The sequence below is a fragment of the Lolium rigidum genome, unplaced genomic scaffold (genome assembly GCF_022539505.1).
Source record: "Lolium rigidum isolate FL_2022 unplaced genomic scaffold, APGP_CSIRO_Lrig_0.1 contig_28213_1, whole genome shotgun sequence".
NCBI lineage: Eukaryota > Viridiplantae > Streptophyta > Magnoliopsida > Poales > Poaceae > Lolium > Lolium rigidum.
Genome location: NW_025900089.1, coordinates 29,989 through 56,839, shown reverse-complemented (window position 1 = coordinate 56,839; position 26,851 = coordinate 29,989). Strand labels below are relative to the sequence as shown.

General features: G+C 43.5%; 1 protein-coding gene across 1 annotated transcript; it reads right to left on the bottom strand.

The window, feature by feature from the left end:
* Positions 1-16,854: 16,854 nt before the first annotated feature.
* On the bottom strand, positions 16,855-19,281 carry LOC124680790 (gibberellin 20 oxidase 3-like). The gene is made up of 2 exons (XM_047215834.1): positions 18,797-19,281; positions 16,855-17,497 (listed from the first exon to the last, which is right to left on the bottom strand). Exons 1-2 carry the CDS (start codon positions 19,279-19,281, stop codon positions 16,855-16,857), a joined length of 1,128 nt encoding a protein of 375 aa, XP_047071790.1.
* Positions 19,282-26,851: the final 7,570 nt, after the last annotated feature.

Here is a 26,851-nt window from a genome sequence, read left to right as displayed (position 1 = left end):
CCCACACGCTAGGGCCGCGCGGGCCCCACGGCCGCGCGCCTAGTGTGGCGGCGCCGTGGCCCCACTTCGTCTTCTCTTCGGTCTTCCGGAAGCTTCGTGGCAAAATAGGCCCACAGGCGTTGATTTCGTCAATTAGAGAATATTTCCTTACTAGGATTTACTGAAACCAAAAACAGCGAAAACGACAGGCTGGCTCTTCGGCATCTCGTTAATAGGTTAGTGCCGGAAAATGCATAAATATGACATAAAGTATGCATAAAACATGTAGATATCATCAATAATGTGGCATGGAACATAAGAAATTATCGATACGTCGGAGACGTATCAGCAATCCAAGCCAAGATGCAATCTAGAAGACGGGAGCAACGAGGGGATGAATGATGCGTGCAGTCGACACGTCCGTTGGGAACTCCAAGAGGAAGGTGTGATGCGTACAGTAGCAAGTTTTCCCTCAGAAAGAAACCAAGGTTTATCGAACCAGGAGGAGCCAAGAAGCACGTTGAAGGTTGATGGCGGAGGAGTGTAGTGCGGCGCAACACCAGGGATTGCATGCGCCAACGTGGAACTCGCACAACACAATCACGTAGAACTTTGCCCCAACGTAACAACGAGGTTGTCAATCTCACCGACTTGCCTGTAAACAAAGGATTAGATGTATAGTGTGGATGATGATGGTTGTTTGCAAAGAACAATAAAGAACAATTGCAGCAGTTTGTATTTCAGATGTAAAGAATAGGACCGGGGTCCACAGATCACTAGTGGTGTCTGATGTCTACGGGAGCTTCTATTCTTGTAGACAGTGTTGGGCCTCCAAGAGCAGAGGTTTGTAGAACAGCAGCAAGTTTCCCTTAAGTGGATTACCCAAGGTTTATCGAACTCAGGGAGGAAGAGGTCAAAGATATCCCTCTCATGCAACCACTGCAACCACAAAGCAAGAAGTCTCTTGTGTCCCCAACACACCTAATAGGTGCACTAGTTCGGCGAAGAGATAGTGAAATACGGGTGGTATGAATAAGTAGTAGCAACGGCACCGAGAAAAGTGCTTTGCCCGGGACGATAAACAAGCGGTAGTAACGCGGCGGTAGTAACGCGATAAAACGGTAAACAAGCGGCGATAGCGATATTTAGGAACAAGGCCTAGGGATTAGACTTTCACTAGTGGACACTCTCAACATTGATCACATAACGAGAATAGATAAATGCATACTCTACACTCTTGTTGGATGATGAACACATTGCGTAGGATTACACGAACCCTCAATGCCGGAGTTAACAAGCTCCACAATTCAATGTTCATATTTAAATAACCTTAGAGTGCAAGAAAGATCAACACGACTAAACCAAGTACTAACATAGCATGCACACTTGTCACCTTCATGCATATGTAGGAGGAATAGATCACATCAATACTATCATAGCAATAGTTAACTTCACAATCTACAAGAGATCATGATCATAGCATACGCCAAGTACTAACACGGATGCACACCTTGTCACCATTACACCGTGCGGGAGGAATAAAACTACTTTAATAACACATCACTAGAGTAGCACATAGATAAATTGTGATACAAAACACATTGCAATCATAAAGAGATATAAATAAGCACTTCACTACGCCATTCATAACGGTGAATAAGTATTACGTGAAATATAGCCTAAGAGACCCACACGGTGCACACGCTTGTCACCTTTACACACGTGGGACAAGGAGTCTCCGGAGATCACATAAGTAAAACTCACTTGACTAGCATAGTGACATCTAGATTACAAGCATCATCATATGAATCTCAATCATGTAAGGCAGCTCATGAGATTATTGTATTGAAGCACATAGGAGAGAGATGAACCACATAGCTACCGGTACAGCCCCGAGCCTCGATGGAGAACTACTCCCTCCTCATGGGAGCAGCGGCGGTGATGAAGATGGCGGTGGAGATGGCAGCGGTGTCGATGGAGAAGCCTTCCGGGGGCACTTCCCGCTCCGGCAGGGTGCGGAGCGAGGACTCCTGTCCCCCGGATCTTGGCTTCGCGATGGCGGCGGCTGCGGAAGGTTTTCCGTGTCGTGGTTCTTCGCATCGGGGTTTTCTCGACGGAGCCTTTAAATAGGCGGAAGGGCAGCGTCGGAGAGGGTGGCGGGCGGCAGCCATAGGCTGGCGCGGCCAGGGCCCAGGCAGCGCCACCCTATCGTGCGGGGCCCACGGGGCCCCTCTGGCGGCTCTCGGGTGTTCCGGATGCTTCCGGTGAAAATAGGAACACGGGTCTTGATTTCGTCACGATTCCAGAGAATATTTCGTTACTAGGATTTACTGAAACCAAAAACAGCGAGAAAACCGAGAAGCGGCACTTCGGCATCTTGTTAATAGGTTAGTTCCAGAAAATGCACGAATATGACATAAAGTGTGCATAAAACATGTAGGTATCATCAATAATATGGCATGGAACATAAGAAGTTATCGATACGTCGGAGGCGTATCAAGCATCCCCAAGCTTAGTTCTGCGTCCGTCCGAAGGGTAAAACAATGGGGTACCTCCATGCGCTTTGTACAAAGGTCTAAGGAGAAAGCTCGCATTTTGGTTTCTCGCTTTGATTATTCTCAACTTAGACATCCATACCGGGACAACATGGACAACGAGATAATGGACTCCTCTTTAATGCATAAGCATGTGGCAACAATTATTATTCTCATATGAGATTGAGGATATATGTCCAAAAGCTGAAACTTCCACCATGAATCATAGCTTTAGTTAGCGGCCCAATGTTCTTCTCTAACAATATGCATGCTCCAACCATTAAGGTGGTAGATCTCTCTTACTTCGAGACAAGACGGACATGCATAGCAACTCACATGATATTCAACAAAGAATAGTTGATGGCGTCCCCGGAGAGCATGGTTATCGCACAACAAGCAACTTAATAAGAGATAAAGTGCATAAGTACATATTCAATACCACAATAGTTTTTAAGCTATTTGTCCCATGAGCTATATATTGCAAAGGCGAATGATGGAAATTTTAAAGGTAGCACTCAAGCAATTTACTTTGGAATGGCGGAGAAATACCATGTAGTAGGTAGGTATGGTGGACACAAATGGCATAGTGGTTGGCTCAAGGATTTTGGATGCATGAGAAGTATTCCCTCTCGATACAAGGTTTAGGCTAGCAAGGTTATTTGAAACAAACACAAGGATGAACCGGTGCGAGCAAAACTCACATAAAAGACATATTGTAAACATTATAAGACTCTACACCGTCTTCCTTGTTGTTCAAAACTCAATACTAGAAATTATCTAGACTTTAGAGAGACCAAATATGCAAACCAAATTTAGCAAGCTCTAGGTGTTTCTTCATTAATGGGTGCAAAGTATATGATGCAAGAGTTTAAACATGAGCACAACAATTGCCAAGTATCAAATTATTCAAGACATTTTAGAATTACTACATGTAGCATTTCCCGATTCCAACCATATAACAATTTAACGAAGAAGATTCAACCTTCGCCATGAATACTATGAGTAAAGCCTAAGGACATATTTGTCCATATGCAACAGCGGAGCGTGTCTCTCTCCCACACAATGGATGCTAGGATCCATTTTATTCAAACAAAACAAAAACAAAAACAAACCGACGCTCCAAGCAAAGTACATAAGATGTGATGGAATAAAAATATAGTTTCGGGGGAGGAACACGATAATGTTGTCGATGAAGAAGGGGATGCCTTGGGCATCACCAAGCTTAGACGCTTGAGTCTTCTTAAAATATGCGGGGGTGAACCACGGGGCATCCCCAAGCTTAGAGCTTTCACTCTCCTTGATCATATTGCATCATTTCCCTCTCTTGATCCTTGAAAACTTCCTCCACACCAAACTCGAAACAACTCATTAGAGGGTTAGTGTACAATAAAAATTAACATGTTCAGAGGTGACATAATCATTCTTAACACTTCGGACATTGCATAAAGCTACTTGGACATTAATGGAACAAAGAAATTCATCCATCATAGCAAAAGAGGCAATGCGAAATAAAAGGCAGAATCTGTCAAAACAGAACAGTCCGTAAAGATGGATTTTATTGAGGCACCAGACTTGCTCAAATGAAAATTCCCAAATAGAATGAAAGTTGCGTACATATCTGAGGATCACGCACGTAAATTGGCATAATTTTCTGAGCTACCTACGAGAGGCAGGTCGAAATTCGTGACAGACAAAGAAATGCATTCTTGCGCGACAATCCAAATGTAGTATGAACCTTACTATCAAAGACTTTACTTGGCACAACAAAGCACAAAACTAAGATAAGGAGAGGTTGCTACAGTAGTAAACAACTTCCAAGACTCAAATATAAAACAAAAATACTGTAGTAAAAACATGGGTTGCCTCCCATAAGCGCTTTTCTTTAACGCCTTTCAGCTAGGCGCAGAAAGTGTGTATCAAGTATTATCGAGAGATGGAGCATCGGCATTACCTTGGGCTTTACCCTTACCTTTCTTGTTCTTTTTCTTACTCTTTGATTTAGGGAATATATGTCTACCCCCCGGTGTAGAGGTGAATTTTAGGGTGCCTTCTCCCATATCTATAGTTGCTCCCAATAGTTTCAGCGGGGATCTTCAGAGTGTGATTTGTCCTGTTCCTGCACATTCAATAACAAGATAATCAATGGATATTGTTCTCCCAAGAATGGTTGTATGCACACCCGCAGCTATTCCTTTAGGAATTATAACAGAGTTATCAATAAGAGTTATTCCTTCTCCCCCTTCAGCAAATCCCCAAAGTTTCAAAGATTCATGAATACTCTTAGGCATTAGGCAAAATTCAGACATAATATCGCAATTAGCTGAAGAGTTTGGTAACCAATAGAAATTTTAATAGTAGGATCCCATAATGAAGGTTCAGAGTTCATTAAAACTTGATCAAGACGGTTACGAACATATCCATAATTTTCATTCAAGCGAGATGCACTTGTCTCAAGAGTGTTTAATCTATTATAAATGCTAATAATGGCTGAATCAAAGTTATTAGCTGAATCATGTGATGCAACCAACTTCTTTATGGCATTAAAAGCTTGATCCCCATTGCAATGAATGAAATCTCCTCCCACTACAGCATCCAAGGCATATCTATAGCGAATCATAAGACCAAAATAAAAATTACTAAGGAGCAAACTTAGAGTCATTTGAAGTTCGGTTTACGATAAGAAGTAAAAATTCTGGACCAAGCATCTTTAAAACTCTCCTCATCCCCTTGTTTAAAAGTGAAGACTAATTCCTCAGGTGAAGAAGTAACAGGTGCAGAACTAGACATGGTAACAAAAGTAAAATGCAAGTAACTAATTTTTTTTGTGTTTTTTTAATATAGAGTGCAAGACAGTAAATAAAGTAAAAGTAGCAACTAATTTTTTTGTGTTTTGATATAATGCAGCAAACAAGAAAGTAAATAAAATAAAGCAAGACAAAAACAAAGTAAAGAGATTGGATTGTGGAGACTCCCCTTGCAGCGTGTCTTGATCTCCCCGGCAACGGCGCCGGAAATTTAGCTTGATACGCGTACGGCACGCGTCCGTTGGGAACCCCAAGTGGAAGGTGTGATGCGTACGGCGGCAAGTTTCCCTCGGTAAGAAACCAAGGTTTATCGAACCGGTAGGAGTCAAGAAGCACGTTGAAGGTTGATGGCGGCGGGATGTAGTGCGGCGCAACACCAGAGATTCCGGCGCCAACGTGGAACCTGCACAACACAACCAAAGTACTTTGCCCCAACGAAACAGTGAGGTTGTCAATCTCACTGGCTTGCTGTAACAAAGGATTAGATGTATAGTGTGGATGATGATTGTTTGCAGAAAACAGTAGAACAAGTATTGCGATGGGTTGTATTCGATGTAAAAGAATGGACCGGGGTCCACGAGTTCACTAGAGGTGTCTCTCCCATAAGATAAATAGCATGTTGGGTGAACAAATTACGGTCGGGCAATTGACAAATAGAGAGGGCATGACAATGCACATACATGATATAATGAGTATTGTAAGATTTAATTGGGCATTACGACAAAGTACATAGACCGCTATCCGGCATGCATCTATGCCTAAAAAGTCCACCTTCGAGGTTATCATCCGAACCCCTTCCGGTATTAAGTTGTAAAACAACGAGACAATTGCATTAAGTATGGTGCGTAATGTAATCAATAACTACATCCTCGGACATAGCATCAATGTTTTATCCCTAGTGGCAACGACACATCCACAACCTTAGAACTTTACGTCATTGTCCCAGATTTAATGGAGGCATGAACCCACTATCGAGCATAAATACTCCCTCTTGGAGTTAAGAGCAAAAACTTGGCCAGAGCCTCTACTAATAACGGAGAGCATGCAAGATCATAAACAACACATAGGTAATAGATTGATAATCAACATAACATAGTATTCTCTATCCATCGGATCCCGACAAACACAACATATAGAATTACGGATAGATGATCTTGATCATGTTAGGCAGCTCACAAGATCCGACAATGAAGCACATGAGGAGAAGACAACCATCTAGCTACTGCTATGGACCCATAGTCCAGGGGTGAACTACTCACTCATCACTCCGGAGCGACCATGGCGGTGAAGAGTCCTCCGGGAGATGATTCCCCTCTCCGGCGGGGTGCGGGAGGTGATCTCCGAATCCCCGAGATGGGATTGGCGGCGGCGGCGTCTCAATAAGGTTTTCCGTATCGTGGCTCTCGGTACTGGGGGTTTCGTGACGAAGACCTTAAGTAGGCGGAACGGCGGAGTCAGAGGGGTCACGGGGGCCCCAATCAGCAGGGCCGCGCGGGCCCCCCTGGGCCGCACCGCCCTAGTGTGGCGGCGCCCCGTGGCCCCACTTCGTCTTCTCTTCGGTCTTCTGGAAGCTTCGTGGCAAAATAGGCCCCTGGGCGTTGATTTCGTCCAATTCCGAGAATATTTCCTTACTAGGATTTACGAAACCAAAAACAGCAGAAAACGACAAGCGGCTCTTCGGCATCTCGTTAATAGGTTAGTGCCGGAAAATGCATAAATACGACATATAATGTGTATAAAACATGTAGATATCATCAATAATGTGGCATGGAACATAAGAAATTATCGATACGTCTTAGACGTATCAGATCTCTTCAAGATGATTTGTCATGGAAGAAGCTTCTCAGAGGATGGTGGTAAAATCAGTAGCATTCATCTCCCAGCTATTCGTTACTTTGCTTATTTCATCACCAAGTGCGTTCTAGCAAGAAAGAATGGAAGTAAAATATCTATTCAGGATCTAGCCTTTCTTGGCTGCTGCATTACAAGGTGATAGGACTTACAACTTGGGTGCTTTGATAGCCAATAGACTTGCTACTAACCGTGAGAAGGGAGGAATTTGTGGAGGTCTCATCGCCTCTCGTTTATTAGCTATGCATGGTGTAGAACCTCACCATCTTGATATTCAACTTCCCATAGAGAAACTTGACATAGTCTCCATGATTAAGCATGAATTTGTTTCGATTCGTCCAATTTGAGCAACCTTGTCTTATAGAATAACATTTTACAAGAAAGCTTGGAGAATAACTAAGAAAACTGAAAAATTAGTAGGATTGCTGCCCTGCTCTGTTTAACCTTGATTCCAGGGAGGATTGGTCAGTCACGGAAGGTGAACTGAAGGCATACATAGAGAGAGATGGCCATCATGCAAGGGACAACACGGAGGGGGACGAGGAACACCTCGACTCGTCATCCGATGCAGCAAGTTCTTCGCATCAACAAGTTGGGCATGAGGAGCCTCCACGCTTTTCTTCTGCATCGGGACCTTATTATGACTACTCCATGTACGATCCACCGGCATGGAACCCGGATCCTCGTTGGGGTTGATCTCCACTTAGGCCAAAAGCCTAAGCTTGGAGGAGGTATACCGGCATCACTCATTCTTTGCATATTATGGTTGCTGGATACTTGTATATACTTGTTTAGTTTCTTTGAGTGGTTTTCTAATGAAAGGAAGATGATATTTGGGGAAGTGCTGCCTGAAAACAGATTCTGGACTGTTACTAAAAAAATTCGTGCGCACAGCCAGGACGTTATTTTGAGCTGCCAATTTTTGTGCATGTTCCCCAGATTGTTATCTAACTTTCATTAGTTGAACACTTTTCGATCTGAGCAGCGTAAGATTTTCTTTAAAATCGATTACTGTACTGCTGTCAAGTTTTGACAGATTTCTGCCATCTTGCTTTTCTGTGTTTCTTTTAGTTTTCATTTTCTTGTTCTTGCTTTGTCTCTTTCCCAAAACACAAAAAGACCAAAAATATTTCTGTTGTTTCTCTTCACCATTTGTTCATTTTGGTTTCTTGCATTTATTTCGCTTTATTTGCTGTTGCTAGTTTGCTATAAGAAAACCCAAAAAGATTTTGCTTTGTTCGCTTGCTTCTTTTTATTCTTATTCTCAAATTCGAAAACACCAAAAATATTTGCTATTCTTCTTTGGTTTTGTAAAGTTCATTATGATTTCAATGGTCTTCGGTGGCTGGAGCGTGGTTTTCATTTCATATTATCCAAGCTACACGAGTGAAAGGCAATAATGACGATATACGACGATCTGATTGTGGTGAGAGGTTGGTATGAACTCTATTTGTTTTCATTTTTGTACATATACTCATCCATGTGAGCATGCTTAGTTGGTTCATGTGAGGTATATGTCATTTAAGAAAGTCTAGTAGTTCATGATCTCTCATGTTTAGCTCCAATTTATTAATATGAGTAGCATGTCATGGATGTTTGCTTGCATTGTTTTATTCATAAATAGGTATGATATTGTGGGATCCTCCTCTGAATAATTCGTTTGAATTAACTTGGCACATGCTCACGCATGCATATGACTGAACAAAAGTCAATTAAGCCTCGATGATTTACATTGCTTCAGAGTTATTGTATCACTTTTATGCCTCAGTTAATTTATTTTGCCGCAAGCATGATTATGACGATTCTTGCTCTCTTGATTTGTCGCTCCCTAGTCTTTTGCTAGCCTTCACTTGTACTCGAGCGGGAACGCTGCTCGTGCTTCCAAACACATGAAAACCAAGTTATTCCGAGTGTCCACCATAAATACCTATGCATGGCATTTCAAACCATTCCAAGTAAATTCTCATGCGCTACCTTTAAACCTTCAAAATGCTTCTCAATTTGTGTTAATGTTTCATAGCTCATGAGGAAGTATGTGGTGTTTAACTTTCAACCTTGTCATTTACTCTTGACGGACTTTCATATGGACTAGTGGCACATCCGCTTATCCAATAATTTTGCAAAAAGAGTCGGCAATGGGGTTCCCGACCCCAATTAATCAACTTTCACTAATAATTCTCTTCACATGTTTTGCTCGATTCATCGGTAAGCAACTTAATTTTGCAAATAGACACTCCTCCATGGTATGTGATTGATGGAAGGCACCCGAGGATTCGGTTAGCCATGGCTTGTGTAAGCGAAGGTTGGGGGAGTGTCACTCATAATAAAACTAAAATACGTGTGTAAACAAAAGAGAAGAGGGATGATCTACCTTGCTGGTAGAGATAACGTCCTTCATGGGAGCCGCTCTTGAAAGTCCGGTTGGCGAGGTAGTTGGTGTACCCATTACTATTCGTTGACAACAACAAACACCTCTCAAAACTATTTTACTCCTGTTTTAAAAATGAAAAGCTCTAGCGCATGTTAATCCCTGCTTCCCTCTGCGAAGGGTCAATCTTTTACTTTTATGTTGTGTCTCCATCCTTTCTTTGAGCACTTTCTTGAGAGCACAACTTGTCATTCTTAGTATAATATGCTTGTCTCAAAATATGATTGATTGTGGTATAACTTTGATGTTTTTATCTTTGACAATCACTATTTCTAGTCTTTCTATGAACTTCGAGAGGTGCACTGAGCATTTATGTTTTGCTGATCAAATATGGGCAAGCGAGATACCACTCTATCATACTCTTTTATGAACATTGCAATCCTGCTTATATACATGATTCATGATGCTTATTATTAATTGTTGGTACCTTTCCATGATTGACATAGCTATTAGATGATCTTATTTGCATGTATCTTATTGTGAACTGCCTAAGTGTTAGCCATAGCATGAGAATATTTACATCATATGAACAAATGTGTTCGTGAAAGTTCTTTTATCGCTCAGTTGTTAACTGAATTGATTGAGGACAAGCAATAAGCTAAGCTTGGGGGGAGTTGATACGTCCAAAACGTATCTACTTTCCCGAACACTTTTGCTATTGTTTTGCTTCTAATTTGTGTGTTTTGGATGCAACTAACACGGACTAACGCTGTTTTCAGCGAAGCTGTTACGGTATCTCGTTTTTGTGCAGAAATCCAACTTTCAGGAAAAACCTCGGAATTTGTGCAGAAGGCCCTATTTTCCCAGAATACTTACGGAGCCAGAAGGGCAAGTCAGGTGGAGGCCCGAGGGCCCCACACCCTAGGGCAGCGCGGCCTAGGAGGGGGGCGCGCGGCCCTAGCGTGTGGCCCCCTCGGCCGGCCTCCGACGCCCTCCTTCGGACTACTTATCGCCTTTGACCTAAAAACGCACGGAGAGAAGTCGAAGTCGCCAGAAACCCTCCAGAACGCCGCCACATCGCGAAACTCCGTCTCGGGAGCCAGAAGTCTGCGTTCTGGCACTCCGCCGGGACGGGGAATTGGAGGAGATCATCGCCATCATCACCACCGACGCCTCTCCATCGACCATCCATGTTTCCCCCATCCATGTGTGAGTAATTCCCCCGTTGTAGGCTGAAGGGGATGGTAGGGATTGGATGAGATTGGTCATGTAATAGTGTAAGATTGTTAGGGCATAGTGCCTAGTGTCCGTAATTGGTACTTTGATGATATTGTTGCAACTTGTTATGCTTAATGCTTGTCACTAGGGCCCGAGTGCCATGATCTCAGATCTGAACATGTTATTATTTCATCATGATATTCATTGTTTATGGTCTTACCGCAAGTTGTATACACATGTCGCTGTCCGGAACCAATGGCCCCGAAGTGACGAAATCGGGACAACCGGAGGGGATGGTAGTGATGTGAGGATCACATGTGTTCACGAAGTGTTAATGCTTTGCTCCGGTACTCTATTAAAAGGAGTACCTTAATATCCGATAGATTCCCTTGAGGCCCGGCTGCCACCGGCTGGTAGGACAAAAGATGTTGTGCAAGTTTCTCATTGCGAGCACGTACGACTATAATTGGAGCACATGCCTATTGATTGCTTTGTACTTAGACACCGTTTTATTATTATCTGCAAATGCCCTGCTTGATTGTTACATGAGTTTCTCTCATCCATGCAACGCCCGTTATCCGTCCCCGTGCCTACGATATTTTAATCCTGCTGTTTACTATAATCACTACTGCTTGTCTCTCGTTACTCTGCTGCTTCGTTATTTCACTATCGCTATTGCTATAAAGCTGTTACTACCGATAAACTCTTGCGAGCAAGTCCGTTTCCAGTGCGAGCTGAATTGACAACTCCGCTGTTAAGGCTTTCAAGTATTCTTTGTCTCCCCTTGTGTCGAATCAATAAATTGTGTTTTACTACCCGCGAAGACTGCTGCGATCCCCTATACTTGTGGGTTATCAGGGGTTCTGAAGATCGCCTCCGGCACCCTGCCGGAGAGGGGAATCATCACCGGAGGGCTCTACATCATCATGCCCGCCTCCGGACTGCTGCATGAGTAGTTCATCCTTGGACTATGGGTCCATAGCAGTAGCTAGATGGTTGTCTTCTCCTATTATGCCATCATGTTTAGATCTTGTGAGCTGCCTATCATGATCAAGATCATCTATTTGTAATGCTACATGTTGTGTTTGTTGGGATCCGATGAATATGGAATACTATGTCAAGTTGATTATCGATCTATCATATATGTGTTGTTTATGATCTTGCATGCTCTCCGTTGCTAGTAGAGGCTGCGGCCAAGTTGATACTTGTAACTCCAAGAGGGAGTATTTATGCTAGATAGTGGGTTCATGCCTCCATTGAATGCAGGACGAGTGACGAGAAAGTTCTAAGGTTGTGGATGTGCTCTGTTGCCACTAGGGATAAAACAGCAATGCTTTGTCTAAGGATATTTGTATTGTTTACATTACGCACAATACTTAATGCAATTGTCTGTTGTTTGCAACTTAATACTGGAAGGGGTGCGGATGCTAACCCGAAGGTGGACTTTTTAGGCATAGATGCATCTCTGGAACTTTTCTCGTATCGTGGCTCTCGGTACTAGGGTTTTCGCGATGGAGAGAATAAATAGGCGAAGGGGCAGAGTCGGAGGAGTTCCGAGGGGCCCACCCCATAGGTGGGCGCGCCCCCCTCCTTGGCCGCGCCGCCTTGTGGTGTGGGGCCCCCTTGGACCCTCTCCGTCTCTCCTTCGGCGTTCTGGAAGGCTCCGTGGAAAATAAGACCGTGGGCTTTTGTTTCGTCCAATTCCGAGAATATTTCCTGTGTAAGATTTCTGAAACCAAAAACAGCGAGAAAACGAGAGCTGGCGCTTCGGCATCTTGTTAATAGGTTAGTGCCGAAAAATGCATCAAAATGATGTAAAGTGTATATAAAACATATGAGTATTGTCATAAAACTAGCATGGAACATAAGAAATTATAGATACGTTTGAGACATATCACTAGGCGCAGTAAAATACGAGCATCAAGTATTATCAAGTGAAGAAGCATCAATATTATAAATGGCGGAAGCCTTGCGCATACCTCTCTTATTTTTAAGCTTTTTCATAGGGAAACAATCAGAACCACCTTGTGGGGTGGTGAAGATCATGATTCCTTCCCCAACATCATTCCTTGCTCCCAGAAGTTTTAGCAGCGATCTCCTAAGCGTGATTTGTCATTTTTCTACACATTCAATGACCAGATAACCAGTGGATACCATTCTTCCTAAAAAAAATTATGCACTCCTTCAGCAATTTCAATGGGTAATATAACAACATTATTGGTAACAGATATTTCTTCTTCTCCCTCAGAAATTCCCCAAATATTTAAAGACTCGTAAATATCTCTAGGCATAAGGCAAAATTCAGACATAATATCGCAACGAGCATAAAAAAAATTCACCACCTATATCAACTTTCACTAAGGGGAGCCAATTTGTGGGTTTAGAATTTATTGGAACTTGATCATACTTCTCTCGAAGCATATTATAACATTCTTTTCAATTCAGTTGTACTTGTCTCAAGAGTATTTAATCTAGAAAAAATTCTCACAAGGGATGGATCAAAAACACTAGGTGAGCTATATGTTGCAATCAACTTTTTTATGGCATTAAAAGCTTGATCTCCATCACAATGAAGGAAATCTCTTCCAGCTACTGTATCCAAAGCATATCTATAACGTTGAATAAGACCAAAATAAAAGCTACTAAGAAGCAAGCCTAGAGTCATTTTCGGTTCAGTTTTATTATAAGAACTATTAATTCTAGATCAAGTTTCCTTGAAACTCTCATCACTCCATTGCTTGAAAGTGAAAATCATTTCCTCAGGCGACATAGTAATAGGAGCAGATATTTTAGCAAAATTGAAACTAAGCAACAAAAATAACAACTATAATAGAATTTTTTGTGTGTTTTAGATATAAAGACAACTATAAAAGTAAACTATTTTTTTTTGTGTTTTTGATATAATGAAAGCAAACAAAACAAAGTAAATTAAAATAAGAAAACTATAACAAAGTAAAGATATTGGAGATGAGAGACTTCCCTTGCAAAAATTCTCTTTCTCCCCGACAATGGCGCCAGAAAAAGTGTTTGATGGCGTGTGCTCGTCGTATGCAGACACGCTGTTGGGGAACCCCAAGAGGAAGGTGTGATGAGCACATCAGCAAGTTTTCTCTCAGTACGAAACCAATGTTTAATCAACCACTAGGAGAAAGGCGTGATTTCTGAAGGTGTTGCTGGCTGACTAGTGCCAGGGCGCACTACCGGCTCCAGCAACAACGTGGAACAAGCACACAACATAACTTGCAGTAAGGTTGTCAATCTCACCGGTTTGTTGAACACAAAGGATTAGACGTATCGAATGGAAGAAGATATTTGCAGAAATTAAACAGAACAAGATTGCAGTTGAATTTATTAGTAAAGGAAATAGGACCGGGGTCCACAGATCACTAGAGGTGTCTCTCCATAAAGAAATAGCATGTTGGGTGAATAAATTACAGCTGGGCAATTGACAGAATATTGATCGATATAGGACAATATGATTACTATGATAATTTGGTATTGTGCATTACAACATAATACATAGACAGTAATTCAACTGCGTCTATGACTAATAATTCACCTTCAGGTTAGCGTTCGCACCCCTTCCAGTATAAAGTTGAAAGCAACATTCGCATTTAGCAATGTGTGTAAAGTAAACAATAGAATTACCCTTGGATAAAACATTGTTGTTTTCTCCCTACTAGCAATAACACATCTACAACCTTAGAAGTTATAAAGTCACTCTCCCGGGAAACTAGAGGCATGAACCTATTATCGAGCATAAATACCCCCTCTTGGAGTCACAAGTGTCCACTTGGCCAGAGTTTCTACTAGCAACGGAGAGCATGCAAGATCACAAATAACATATGCCATGAATATATAATCAATCTCAACATAGTATTCAACATTCATCGGATCCCAGCAAACTAAACATAGAAGATTACATAAAGATGATCTTGATCATGTAGGGCAGCTCACAAGATCGATACATGAAGCACATGGTGGAGAAGACAACCGTCTAGCTACTGCTATGGATCCATAGTCCCGAGATGAACTACTCACGCATCACTTTGGAGGTGGGCATGGCGATGTAGATGCCTCCGGCGATGATTTCCCCCTCCGGCAGGGTGCCGGGAAGAGCTTCAGAACCCCCCGAGATGGGTTCGGCGATGGCGGCCGCGATGGAACTTTTCATGGATGGAGGTTCCGGTATCCAGGGTTTTCCCGAGAAGATGTATAAATAGGCGGAGGATTCAGGTCGGTGGGGCGCCTGTGGGCCCCACACCTACCCTAGGCGCGGGCTAGGCCTAAGCCGCGTCTAGGGATGGTGTGGGCGCCCTGGTGCGCCCCTTCGTCCCCCCTCCGGACTTCGTCTTCTTTTCGGTAAAATATTGACTTCGGCTTTTGTTTCGTCCAATTCCGAGAATATTTTGCTATACAACTTTTTTAAAATACAAAAACAGCAGAAAATAGGGAACTGACACTGTGCCATCTTTTTACCGGAAAACATGTAAAAGTGCAACAAAGTGTAAACAAAACACATATGAATTGGTGTAAAACAAGCATGTAACATCAAAAATTATAGAGTATCACGCGCCAATGATTCTGTCACGCGGTAGGCGACGGTTGGACGTCTTTCGTGTGTCAATGACACGTCAGGCCCGCTACTCCCCGCCTGGTTTTGTGCTCTGTCCGGTGCGCCTGGAGCGTCCCCTATGGAGCGGGGACGTGCTCAAGGCGCCGGCCAGCGTATTTGGGCCGCGTTGGGCGGAAGGGGCCTTTGGGGCGCGCGACTGGGGCCGAAAAATGTTGGGCGCGCCCCAAAATCCTTTGGGGGCATTTTGACAGACACGACTGGAGATGCTCTTAGCCTATCTCCAACGATGACGGCAAATGGATATTTTGTGTTCATCGTTATCCGTGGGAACCGAAGCGAGAAACAATGGTGCCCTATAAATGAACCGCGTCCATGCGGAAGGCTCGTATTCTTTGGTGGCCCGCAAATGAAGACATATTTTCATCAACTTTTTTTTTTGGCTACATAATTTCATTACATTCTAAATATAATTATACTAAACTAAACTACATTGAGTTCTTTCTAGCATTGGCGTAGCTAGCTTGGCCCTAGCTTCCTTGGAGCTCACCACCTGATGCGCCTTCGGCCTAGCCGCCGTAACTTCATGGGCCATCGTTGTCGCCCCTTGGATGCCACATGCGGATGGTTTTATTGGACTGACATATCCTCTCACGGTTGGTTTGCCTCCTTGTGGTCTAGCTGCTAAGCTTCATACACTAATCAACTTCAAAAGATCCATATGATGGAAAGAGCTAGAAAATTTACTTATATACTTCAACATCCCCCCTCACGTGTGAGGCGAAGACAAGTCAATGTGTAAACAGAGTCGTATAGCTCGAGACGCCAGTACATAGACTGGAGGGGATAACAACAATTTATAGAATAAATTGTGAAAACAAGGACTCGAACTCGAGATCCTGGCTATGATGCCATGTTAAGCTTCATACACTAACCAACTATTTCAAAAGACCGATCTGATGGGAAGAGCTGGGTAATTCAATTATACAATTTAACACTAGACGTAGATCATGACCTCTCGCTGTGCCGCCTAGTGAGCGCCCATGGTTGTAGCCGCTTCCGAGTTGGCATACGCCTCGACTTTGGCGGCTCTTGCCGCCTGCCGCGTCGCCATCCCCGATGCGTCTTGTCGGACCCGCTCTGACGCCACTTGCACGGCGACAAAGGTGGCTTGCCTACGGGAGCCCATTATTCCCCATCAACAACCTACGTGAAACATTCGACAACCTCAACAGCTTAATCCGATAAAGTGTTTCTTTGGTGTCTCCACAGAACAACTCATCAGATACCTAGTATATGCTAGGGAATCGAGGCCAACCTCAAGAAGATCTAGGCAATCCTCTAGATGAAGAATCACACAAACTTGAGAAATATCCAACAGCTAGATGATTGAGATAACACAATCTTAACAACCATTTTACATGCTGTAACATGCATGCATAATAGTATGGGTCCTTTTATTACATTCCATCAAAATCCACATCCACCTAAATTCTCTAAATAGTCTCTATGCATTCCCAGATGACACTAATTCTTAGAGATCACTTGATTCTTGTTCTGGCCGTCTTCCATGGCGCCCTCCACGGCCACGGCCCTACGCATCCAAGTGACGAAGGCATCCAGGGTGCTCGCGTCGGACCGATACTGCTTCTGGGTGAACTCGAGGAACTCGCGCCAGGTGAAGTCCGGGTACGCGCGCGGGCGGCCGTCGACGGCAAGCAGTTCGGGCGGCGGCACGACGGGGCGGTCCAGCTGCGGGTTGAGGAAGAAGGTGAGCGACCTGCGCGCGGCGCGGCCGTTCACGACGGCGCGGTGGAGGCAGCTGATGTGGCGCCCGTTGGTTAGCGCGGCGAAGGTGTCGCCGATGTTGACCACGAAGGCGTCGCTCCGGGGCCGCACGGCGCGCCACGCGCCGCCGGTGAACACCTGGAGCCCGCCGACCTCGTCCTGGTGGAGCAGCGTCAGCGACGTCGGGTCGTGGTGCGGGCCCGTGCCCAGCGTCAGGTGAGGCTGCGGGCACGGCGGGTAGTTGTTCAGCCGCATCACGGAGTTGTCGCCTTCAAAGAAACCGCGCAGTGCGCCGCGGCCGAGGCCCAGGCAAGTAGCCAGCACGTCCGTCACGTCCAGTGCCAGCCGTGTCATCTCGTCGCAGTACTTTTGGTACACCTCTCTGCATGCATATAAATCATTCGACCGAACATTAACATTTGTCTGATATATCACAGAAGAAAGTGAACACCCAAGAACACAAACTGTTGAGAGGCCAGGTTTTCCAGTTTTGGGCCGGGTTACTCTTGAGCCTTGGCCCATGGCGCTGAGCGAACACTTGAGATGCGTGGTGCAGAGCCAGTTCCTGGGGGCGCCTATACACCGACTTTGTCAGCGTGTACAGGGCACCGCACACCCAGCGATCAGGTTGGTTGGTTGGGCCGCAGCCCAAACAGTAGGTACGTTTTTTCTTTTTTCTTTTTTGCTGTTTCTTTTCTGTAATATTTTTCTTTTTCAATATCTAATTTTAAAAAAATTCGGGAAACAAAATTTTAAAATTTGTTCTCGAAATTTTCGAAATTTTAAAAATGTTCAGATTTTGATTTTTTTCGAAATTTCAATATTTTCGGATATGAACATAATTTAAATTTGAACATTTTTTAAATTTTGTAAAATTCATTTTTTCCAAAAATGTAACATCTTTAGTTATGAACATTTTTTGAATTTGAATTTTTTTCCAAATTTGAACGCTTTATATACTAGAACGGATTTCAAATTTGTACGTTTTTTTTAAATTAAACATTTTTTTTGTATTTGAATGGTTTTCAAATTTGAACGTTTTTAAAATTTGAACAATTTTGAAATTTAAACATTTTCTGAATTTGAACTATTTTCAAATTTAAACAAAGATAAAAATAAACAGAAAATAACAAAACAAAAAAAAAGAAACAGAAAATAAAAAAGGAAAAGGAAAAAAAAAAGGAAACATAAAACAGAAATAACAAGAGGCCGACTAGACCGGCCCATACCGCGCGCGGGAGGTGTGCGGCACGCGGTAGCTGTCGACCTGGTCGATGGTCGATGTATAGGAATTGCCCAGTTCCTTCCACTAACGCAAGGAAGACAAATTATTAAAGTTGATGGAACAGCAAAACCAGTCTCCAATCTCCATAGCCCATAGGTCTCAGTTGTCCCATGGGTGTGTTGCATGCTCCCTTGAGCATGTCATTCTCCCTATCTACGTGTTCCCCATTTACCATCAAATTGTGTTTCACATCAAAGTGAAGCTAATCATACTATCAGAAAATAATATCAGAATTTTTCACTTTTAAGGATTTATTTACGAAAAAAAGTAGTCATACTGTACATATTTAGGGACCCTCAAACCCTGAGTTTAATTCACTGTATGCATGGTTTTATGCAAGAAAAAAAACAGACGCAAGTACTGCCAAAAAAAAGAAAGGCTGGCGCAAGTGCGTACCCCATGTGGCGGTATTCCTCGCCGAGGACGGCGACGAAGTAGTCGACGACCATGCGGGAGTTCTCCGGCGCGGCGGAGCAGTTGAAGGACATGGTCTCCTTCCAGGGAAGCCTGCTGTTGAACCGCCCCACGAAGCTCCCCGCGTAGCCGTAGTTCTCGCCGGGGCGTCGCTGCGCGCGCCGCTTCTCGTCGATCGGCTGCGCGTAGAAGGCGTCGCAGCAGCGGTACGCCTCGGCGAGCAGCTTGGGGTCCACGCCGTGGTTCACCACCTGGAAGAACCCGTGCCGCTCGCACGCCGCGGCGAGGTCGCGGAGGCCATCGCCAGCCCCAGCGCCGCCGCCGGCCATGAACCCCGCGAGGTCGACGACCGGGACGGCGATCTCCTCCACGGCGCCGACGGTCGGCGCCTCCTCGGCCGGCCAGACGAACTGCTCCGGGATGTCAGACTTCCTGCCCAGGGCCGCTGCGTCGAACACGAGGGCCATCTCTACGCTGCTGGAGTTTGGGGACCGGTGGACGGCGAGGTGGTGGGCTGGCGCGGGCTATAAGCTAGCGACGGAGCTTTGTGCGTTACCAGTTGCGAATGGCTTCATTTGCGTAGATGCTCCACGTGCATATATAGGCGCCGAGACGCAATCGATGCTGTGCAAGGCAAGGCGTTCCGCGTTCGTATACCGTGATCACATGTCCCGGCAGGGCCACTTTTTTTGGGAAAGGTTTAATAATGAGCTATTAATCGTCTCTATTTCTGGATAATTGGATATACATTGCCTGTCACCAAACAGAATTTAGCTGATAGTATCTTCTGGAATTGGAAAAGGAGTGTATTCTTTCACGTAAATTAATGTTTTTATGTCTTTTAGATATATACCACGGATAAAACATGGCACTGGCTAGAGCGAGGTTCTTCGTTCTCACTCAGCCATATCCAATATCTTCAGTGTGGAGTATATGGATGGGTATTGGATATCCATAGCCGATATATATTATCTCTGCTGGCATTGAAAAAAATGGAACGTATTCTTCATGTAAATTAATGTGTTGCTAAAGTGTACGAAAATTATAATGGGTTAACTGCCGCGTTAGGCACTCCTCAGCGTGACGCAAAAACAAAATTGCCATGTTAATTCCATCCGAGCCCTGGTAACTTTGTTTTTTCCTCTTTTTTCTGGAAAAATACCTACCTGTCACTGGCTTGGATGCATGGTTTAAATCCTATCACGCTGCCATCACCAAATTCGAAAGTTCGCCCGATATGAGAGTCCAAAGTTTTTGTCTTGATTTAGATATATATATACTACTAATACCATATATATACCACGATAAAAACATGGCACTCGTAAGAGCGAGGTTCTTTGTTCCTCACTCATACATGTTCAATCTTACAGGATGATGGACACGGTGTTACAATTTTGTCCGGAATACATACGCAAGTTAAGTGAAACAGTGCATATCTTCGCTAAGTCGGAACGGTCTGCAAAAATACACACGTCGTGTTCGTGTATAGGGTGGTGTGTGTGGTATGCGTGCGTTGCCACGCCAACTTATTTTTAAAGATACCAGCTCATATTTTATCTTTCGCAAAATAAAACATCAACTCTATACGCAAATGCTAAAAAATTCTTGGTGTTTGCTGGTTCAACCCAGGGCCGGCTCTAGGATTTGGAGGGCCCTAGGGAAAATTCTATAAATGAGCCAAATTTAAACTGTGTGCATGCTAGATGGGCTTAAATTTTTTTCTTCTACCTTTTCCTATATGCACTGCGACAGAAATAATGGGCCCCCGTTTTGGTTGGGCCCCCGTTTTGGTTGGGCCCCCGTTTTGGTTGGGCCCCCGTTTTGGTTGGGCCCCGGGCCGTCGCACTTCTTGCCCTGGGCCAGAGCCGGCCCTGGTTCAACCGAGGCCTCGTTTCGCCCATCGCATCGGAGAGAGAGAGATCCCGACCGGTTTACACCTGAGGTCCCAAAAAATCCCCACCTGGGCCCCACCTTGCAGGTGCCGTCAAGCTAGTGGTGTTGAATACCACAGAGCAGCGCCCCCTTATCTCTCCTGTATGCCCCGTTCCCCATTTCTTCGCCCCACAACATAGATCTAGGTTTTCGCCGGTCTTCTCGTCGGCGTTGTGCGAGCAGGCGCCGAGCTTGGCGATGGAGCGCGAGCTCACGCGGGAGGGATGCATGCTTCCCGGTCCGAGGGCAAGCAGCGTGGTAGTGCGGCGAGATTTGCGGCGGGAGATCGAGTCATGCGGGCAGCTACACGATCTGGTGCGGTGAGATCTACGATGAAGAGTGACAGGTGCACGATGACAGGGAGCGAGATGGCGGAGATCTAGTCGCGCACAAAGACGGGGTGCTTGGCGATGAAGATCCGTGATGGAGGTGACTACACCGACTTCTCCTATGCTTGATCTTCTTAATTATGTGCGACTTGTTGTGTTGGAAAGTAATTCACCCCATTTGTTCACAATGAGGTTGTGCGGATTTTACCTCGTGGGACATATCCCCCGTTCAATTTTGTGGGTGCATGTCCATCCCTAACTTTTGGTTTGAACTATAGAAAGTAGATCTCATATAAATCATCATGGCGCACATGCATATTGTGTTTGATTTCATATCGTTGTTGCAATTGTTGTGCGTGCCCTTAGTCAAAATATTAACTGTTCTTTCCTTTTTTGGTTTATCCCTTTTTAGATGGGCATGAATCACGCCTCTCCTGCAAGGCTATTCAAACTGAACAACCTACTAACTGAAGATCAGAAGGATCTCATGGAAGAATAGGGTTAGGGAGGCATGTTTAAGGTGAGGACAAAAGAAACACCTATGGATCTTAGCATGTGGGTGCTATCTTCTTTCGATCCTATCAGAAGCGAGCTCCCTATTCCAAGGAGAGGTAGTACACCAGTGAATGTAACAAATTACACCAGAGATTTAGGGCTAGTGAACGAAGGGGTACATGTTTTTATGAGATGAAAACATAAGCTATCGCATTCATGAATCAAGAGTATGGGATAGAGAGTGGCTCAGCATTAGAGTGGGTTGATTGGTGCAAAATGATAAAAAAGATGAATAGGGCTACATATATGAAGTTTCTTCACTTTTATTTCATTGGAGTAATCAACCGCTTTATAATCCCTACAACCAAGACTGCCATCACTTCTAGGTGTTATCAGCCCATAGTTGACCACAATGATTTCGGTTGGACAAATTTTGGCCAATTTGCAATAAATCAAATGATCATAGAAGTTAAGAAAATGGGAGTGAAGAAAAAATATGGTGTTGTTGTCTACACCACCTTGTGGTAATGTTGCTTTTCCCCTTCTTTTCAATGGTCCGCGACAAACCAAATGAATTTTTTTCCTGATCAACAATAGTGGGGCAACTCCTTTTTTTTATTGCAGTTCCTTTACCTAGATTCACCGGAGGTTGACGAGGTTGTCGAGTGTGAAGAGGACTCCCCAAATCGTGTTTCACCGTGGAAATACAAGCTTATACATGTTGTTATGTACAAGGACTCTTAAGTAAACAGGGAGTTTGGGAAATTGAGAGTAAGTGTCCATATTACTTTTTTTTAATTTTCTGATGATCCAGTAATTTGTACCTTTTGCCATGTATACTGTCTAATGGTTTCTATTTTGTTTAGCACAAACTAGCCAAACACAAGGTGTCGGCGCTACCATAAGAGATAGTCTCTTTGTTGGGATGATGAGGACTGGAGAATTTGTACCTTCAAAGTTGCCATGGAGCTTTCCAAATGTGGTATGAACCAACCAACAACAGTGTGTAAACAACCAGCGAGATGGCGAAGATCTAGCCGCACACAACGGCGGGGTGCTCGGCGATGAAGATCCGCGACGGAGGTGACTACACCAACTTCTCCTATGCTCGATCTCCTCAATTATGTGCGACTTGTTGTGTTGGAAAGTAATTCATGCCATTTATTCGCACTGAGGTTGTGCGGATTGTACCTTGTGGTGCATATACTCTGTTCAATTTTGTGGGTGCATGTCCACCCCTAACTTCTGGTTCTGTAGAAAGTAGATCTCATATAATTCATCATGGTGCATATGAATATTGTGTTTGTTTTCATATCGTTGTTGAAATTTTTCACGATGGAAATAGTTGAGTGGTGCACACACCCCGCTAGATTTAGTTGTTCTGTGTGCCCTTTCTCAAAATATTAACTGCTATTTCCTTTTTTTTTTGGTTTATCCCTTTTAAGATGGGTAGGAATCGTGCCTCCCCTGCAAGGCTATTCAAACCGGACAACCTACTAAGTGAAGATAAGAAGGATCTCATGGAAGAATGGGGTTGGAGAGGCATGTTTAAGGTGAGGGCAAAAATAACGTCTATGGATCTTAGCATGTGGGTGATATCTTGTTTCGATTCTATCAGAAGCGAGCTCCCTATTCCAAGGAGAGGTAGTATACCATTGAATGCAACAAGTTACACCAGAGATACGTGTTTGTTATGAGATGAAAACATAAGCTATCACATTCATGAATCAAGAGTATGGGATAGAGAGTGGCTCAACACCAGAGTGGGTTGATTGGTGCAAAATGATAAAAGAGATGAATGAGGCTACTTATATGAAGTTTCTTCACTTTTATCTCATTGGAGTAATCAACGGTTTTATAATCCCTACAACCAAGACTGCCATCACTTCTAGGTGTTATCAGCCCATAGTTGACCTCAATGATTTCTGCTGGACAATATTTTCCCAAATTGCAATTAATCAAATGATCATAGAAGTCAAGAAAATGGGAGTGAAGACCAAATATGCGTGTTGCTGTCTACAACATATTGCGGTAATGTTGCTTTTCCCTTTCTTCTCAATGGTCTACAACAAACCAAACACATTTTCCTGAGAAAAAATAGTGGAGTAACTCCTTTTTTTATTGCAGTTCGACCTTTACCTAGATTCACTTGAGGTTGACAAGGTTGTGGTGTGTGAAGAGGACTGCCCAAATCGCGTTGCGGCATGGAAAGACAAGCTTATACGTGTAGTTATGTGCAGGGACTCTAAAGTAAATGGGGAGTTTGGAGATTGAGAATAAGTGTCCATATTACATTTTTTCATTTTTTGACGAGCCGGTAATTTATATAATTTTCCATGTATACTGTCTAACACATGGTTTCTCTCTTGTTTAGCACAAACTAGCCAAAACAAGGCGTCGGTGCTACCATAAGAGATAGTCTCTTTGCCGTGATAACGAGGACTCGGGAATTTGTATCTTCAAAGTTGCCACAGAGCTTTCTAAATGTGGTATGAAGCAACCAACAACCATTGTGTAAATAACTTGGTTTTGTTAATATGATTAAGTTGGATACACAAAATAGTTAAGTTCATATATTTAAGTTGTTATTTTTCTAGTTTTAGTTTCCTTTTTCATCCATAATTGTGCTACCGGCGTTGTTTTGTCAAGATGACTAAGATGGCAATTTTAATTAATTAAGTTGGGTCTAATATCATTCTTAAGTTGTGTATTGCAATCTAGTTTTAGGTTCTTATTTTCTACCAACATCCATAAGCTTTGATATTGTTTCAAAAGTTGTTTTTGGAAAAAATACTTAAGTAGGCTGCCTTAGTTAAATTAGTTGGTTGTACTAACATTATTAAGTTGTGTTTTGCAATCTAGTTGTAGGTTCCTTTTTCTTTTGACCAACATCCATAAGTTTGGTAGTGGTTTAAATAAGTTGTTTTTGCCAACATCCACAAGTTGGCTACTGAATTTCATGTTAATTTAGAGTAATTCGAGTTGCATATGCACAAATGGATGGGAGATCTTCCCCGCAAAAAATGGATGAGAGAACTAAAAGCTCAAATTATGGGTAACTAATCTTGGGTACGCCATAAATAAAAGCAGAAAATTATGAGTATGCAGAATATGGGTATACAAATAGAGCTTATTTGTGGAGAACATTGATATTGATATTATCATGCAACCTGGTTGGCAAAAAACATGAATGTCAAATTCATAGGGGGGGAGCGAGCATGAAAGACAAGCTTATACATGTTGTTATGTGCAAGGACTCTAAAGTAAACATGGAGTTTGGAAACTGAGAGTAAGTGTCCATATTACTTTTTTATAATTTTCCGATGATCTGGTAATTTTTACCTTTTGCCATGTATACTGTGTAACATATGGTTTCTCTTTGTTTAACACAAACTAGCCGAAACAAGGTGTCGGTGCTACCATAAGAGATAGTCTCTTTGTTGTGATGACGAGGACCGGAGAATTTGTAGCTTCAAAGTTGCCATGGAGCTTTCCAAATGAGGTATGAAGCAACCAACAACCACTGTATAAATAACTTGATTTTGTTAATATGATTAAGTTGGCTACCGAAAATATTTAAGTTCATATGTTTAAGTTGTTATTTTTGTAGTTTTAGTTTCCTTTTTCATCCATAAGTTTGCCACCGGTTTAAATACGTTGTTTTGTCAAGATGACTAAGATGGCAATTTTATTTAATTAAGTTGGCTATAATAGCATTCTTAAGTTGTGTATTGCAATCTAGTTTTAGGTTCTTATTTTTTTAACCAACATCCATAAGCTTTGATATTGGTTCAGTAAGTTGTTTTTGTAAACATACTTAAGTTGGCTGCTACAATTAAATAAGTTGGTTCTAATAACATTATTAAGTTGTGTCTTGCAATCTAGTTGTAGGTTCCTTTTTCATTTGACCAACATCCATAAGTTGGCTCTCTCTGGCCTCTGAAAGTTTTGGGGAAGACGGACGCCATCGCCCATCGGCAAAGAGATAGAGAGGAGGAGCAGCTGCCGCTGGCACGCTGAGCGGGAACGGGGCAGCAGGCTAGGCGCGCTAGGTCATTTCGTCACTCCTCCCACCGCCTATTTCCCCACCCCGCCGTCATCACCCACATCCTTTTCTTCTCCCGTCACCGCCCCCCTCCCCGCTCCCCCTCCTCCCGTGGTTCGCCGGCGCTAGATCCGGCCCGTCCGCCCCCGTCTGCCGGGACTCCTCGCCGGTTTTCGAGGTACTGCTCCTGCCCCCTCCCCCTCCTCCCGTCCTCTCGCCCCCTCTCCTCCTCGGCTCCTCCCCGTGGTTGCTCGACCTCGACCTCGCCGTCCGCCGCCGCCGCCGCGCCCTCCTCCTAATCCGACCCATACCAACGTTCTCTGCTTCGGCCGGATCTGGCATGCTATGGTCGAATTTCGGCCGTTTATTTGGGGGAAATTCGAGCTAGGGTTTGAGCCTATCATTGTTCACGCCACCGCATTATCGTAACCCTAGAAACCGCTACCTATGGTGCGAGAAACAGGCTTGTGTCAACATGATCGTTATGATAAAATTATCCTACAGGATGGCATATTTTGCTCTTTAACTTTTCGGAATTGCGTAGCTCGTATCGTTGTTTACTTGCTAATGTACTAACTTTTAATGGAATAAATTAGACAGGCCGATGAAAATAATGTCTTCGCTTGAACTAGCAATGGCACCTTCCACCATCACCACTTTGAATCTTGAATAGTCACGGTAAATTGATTCTATGCAATACGATGGCTTCTTTTTGTTCAAGAATGGCATCAGTATATGTGCAAAGGTACTGAATATCATGGACGATTATCTTTAGCCACAGTCTGGAACTAGTCAAAAGATTTCAATGTAAATTAGTAAGACGACTGTTTCTTTTTTCTCTGGCTTCAGAAGCCTTATAGCGGGTCATGCTTTTTCTGAAGATGAGACTTCAATTCGTTTTTCATACTCTAAATCTATCTCACTCATGTGGTTAACATTGCAAGAATGATAACCACCGTGGCCTTGTTTGGACTGATACAAGACCAGGATTTCGTTTTGTCACAGTATGAATTCAGAATAACTGAATCAGTTTGCACACTTTGTTCTCAGGATAAAAGGTTGCGATAATCAATTAACCATCAATATTCTGGATCGTCACTCCTCTTCTCCTGTGAGGTATTGGTCTTGTATTTGAAATATTCTCTGCTCACCCATTCCATTACCTTTTGATTGTGTAAACTGGTATCTGTCAACTGATTGGACTAGCTAACCCTGGATCATTTTTCCCGCAGTTGG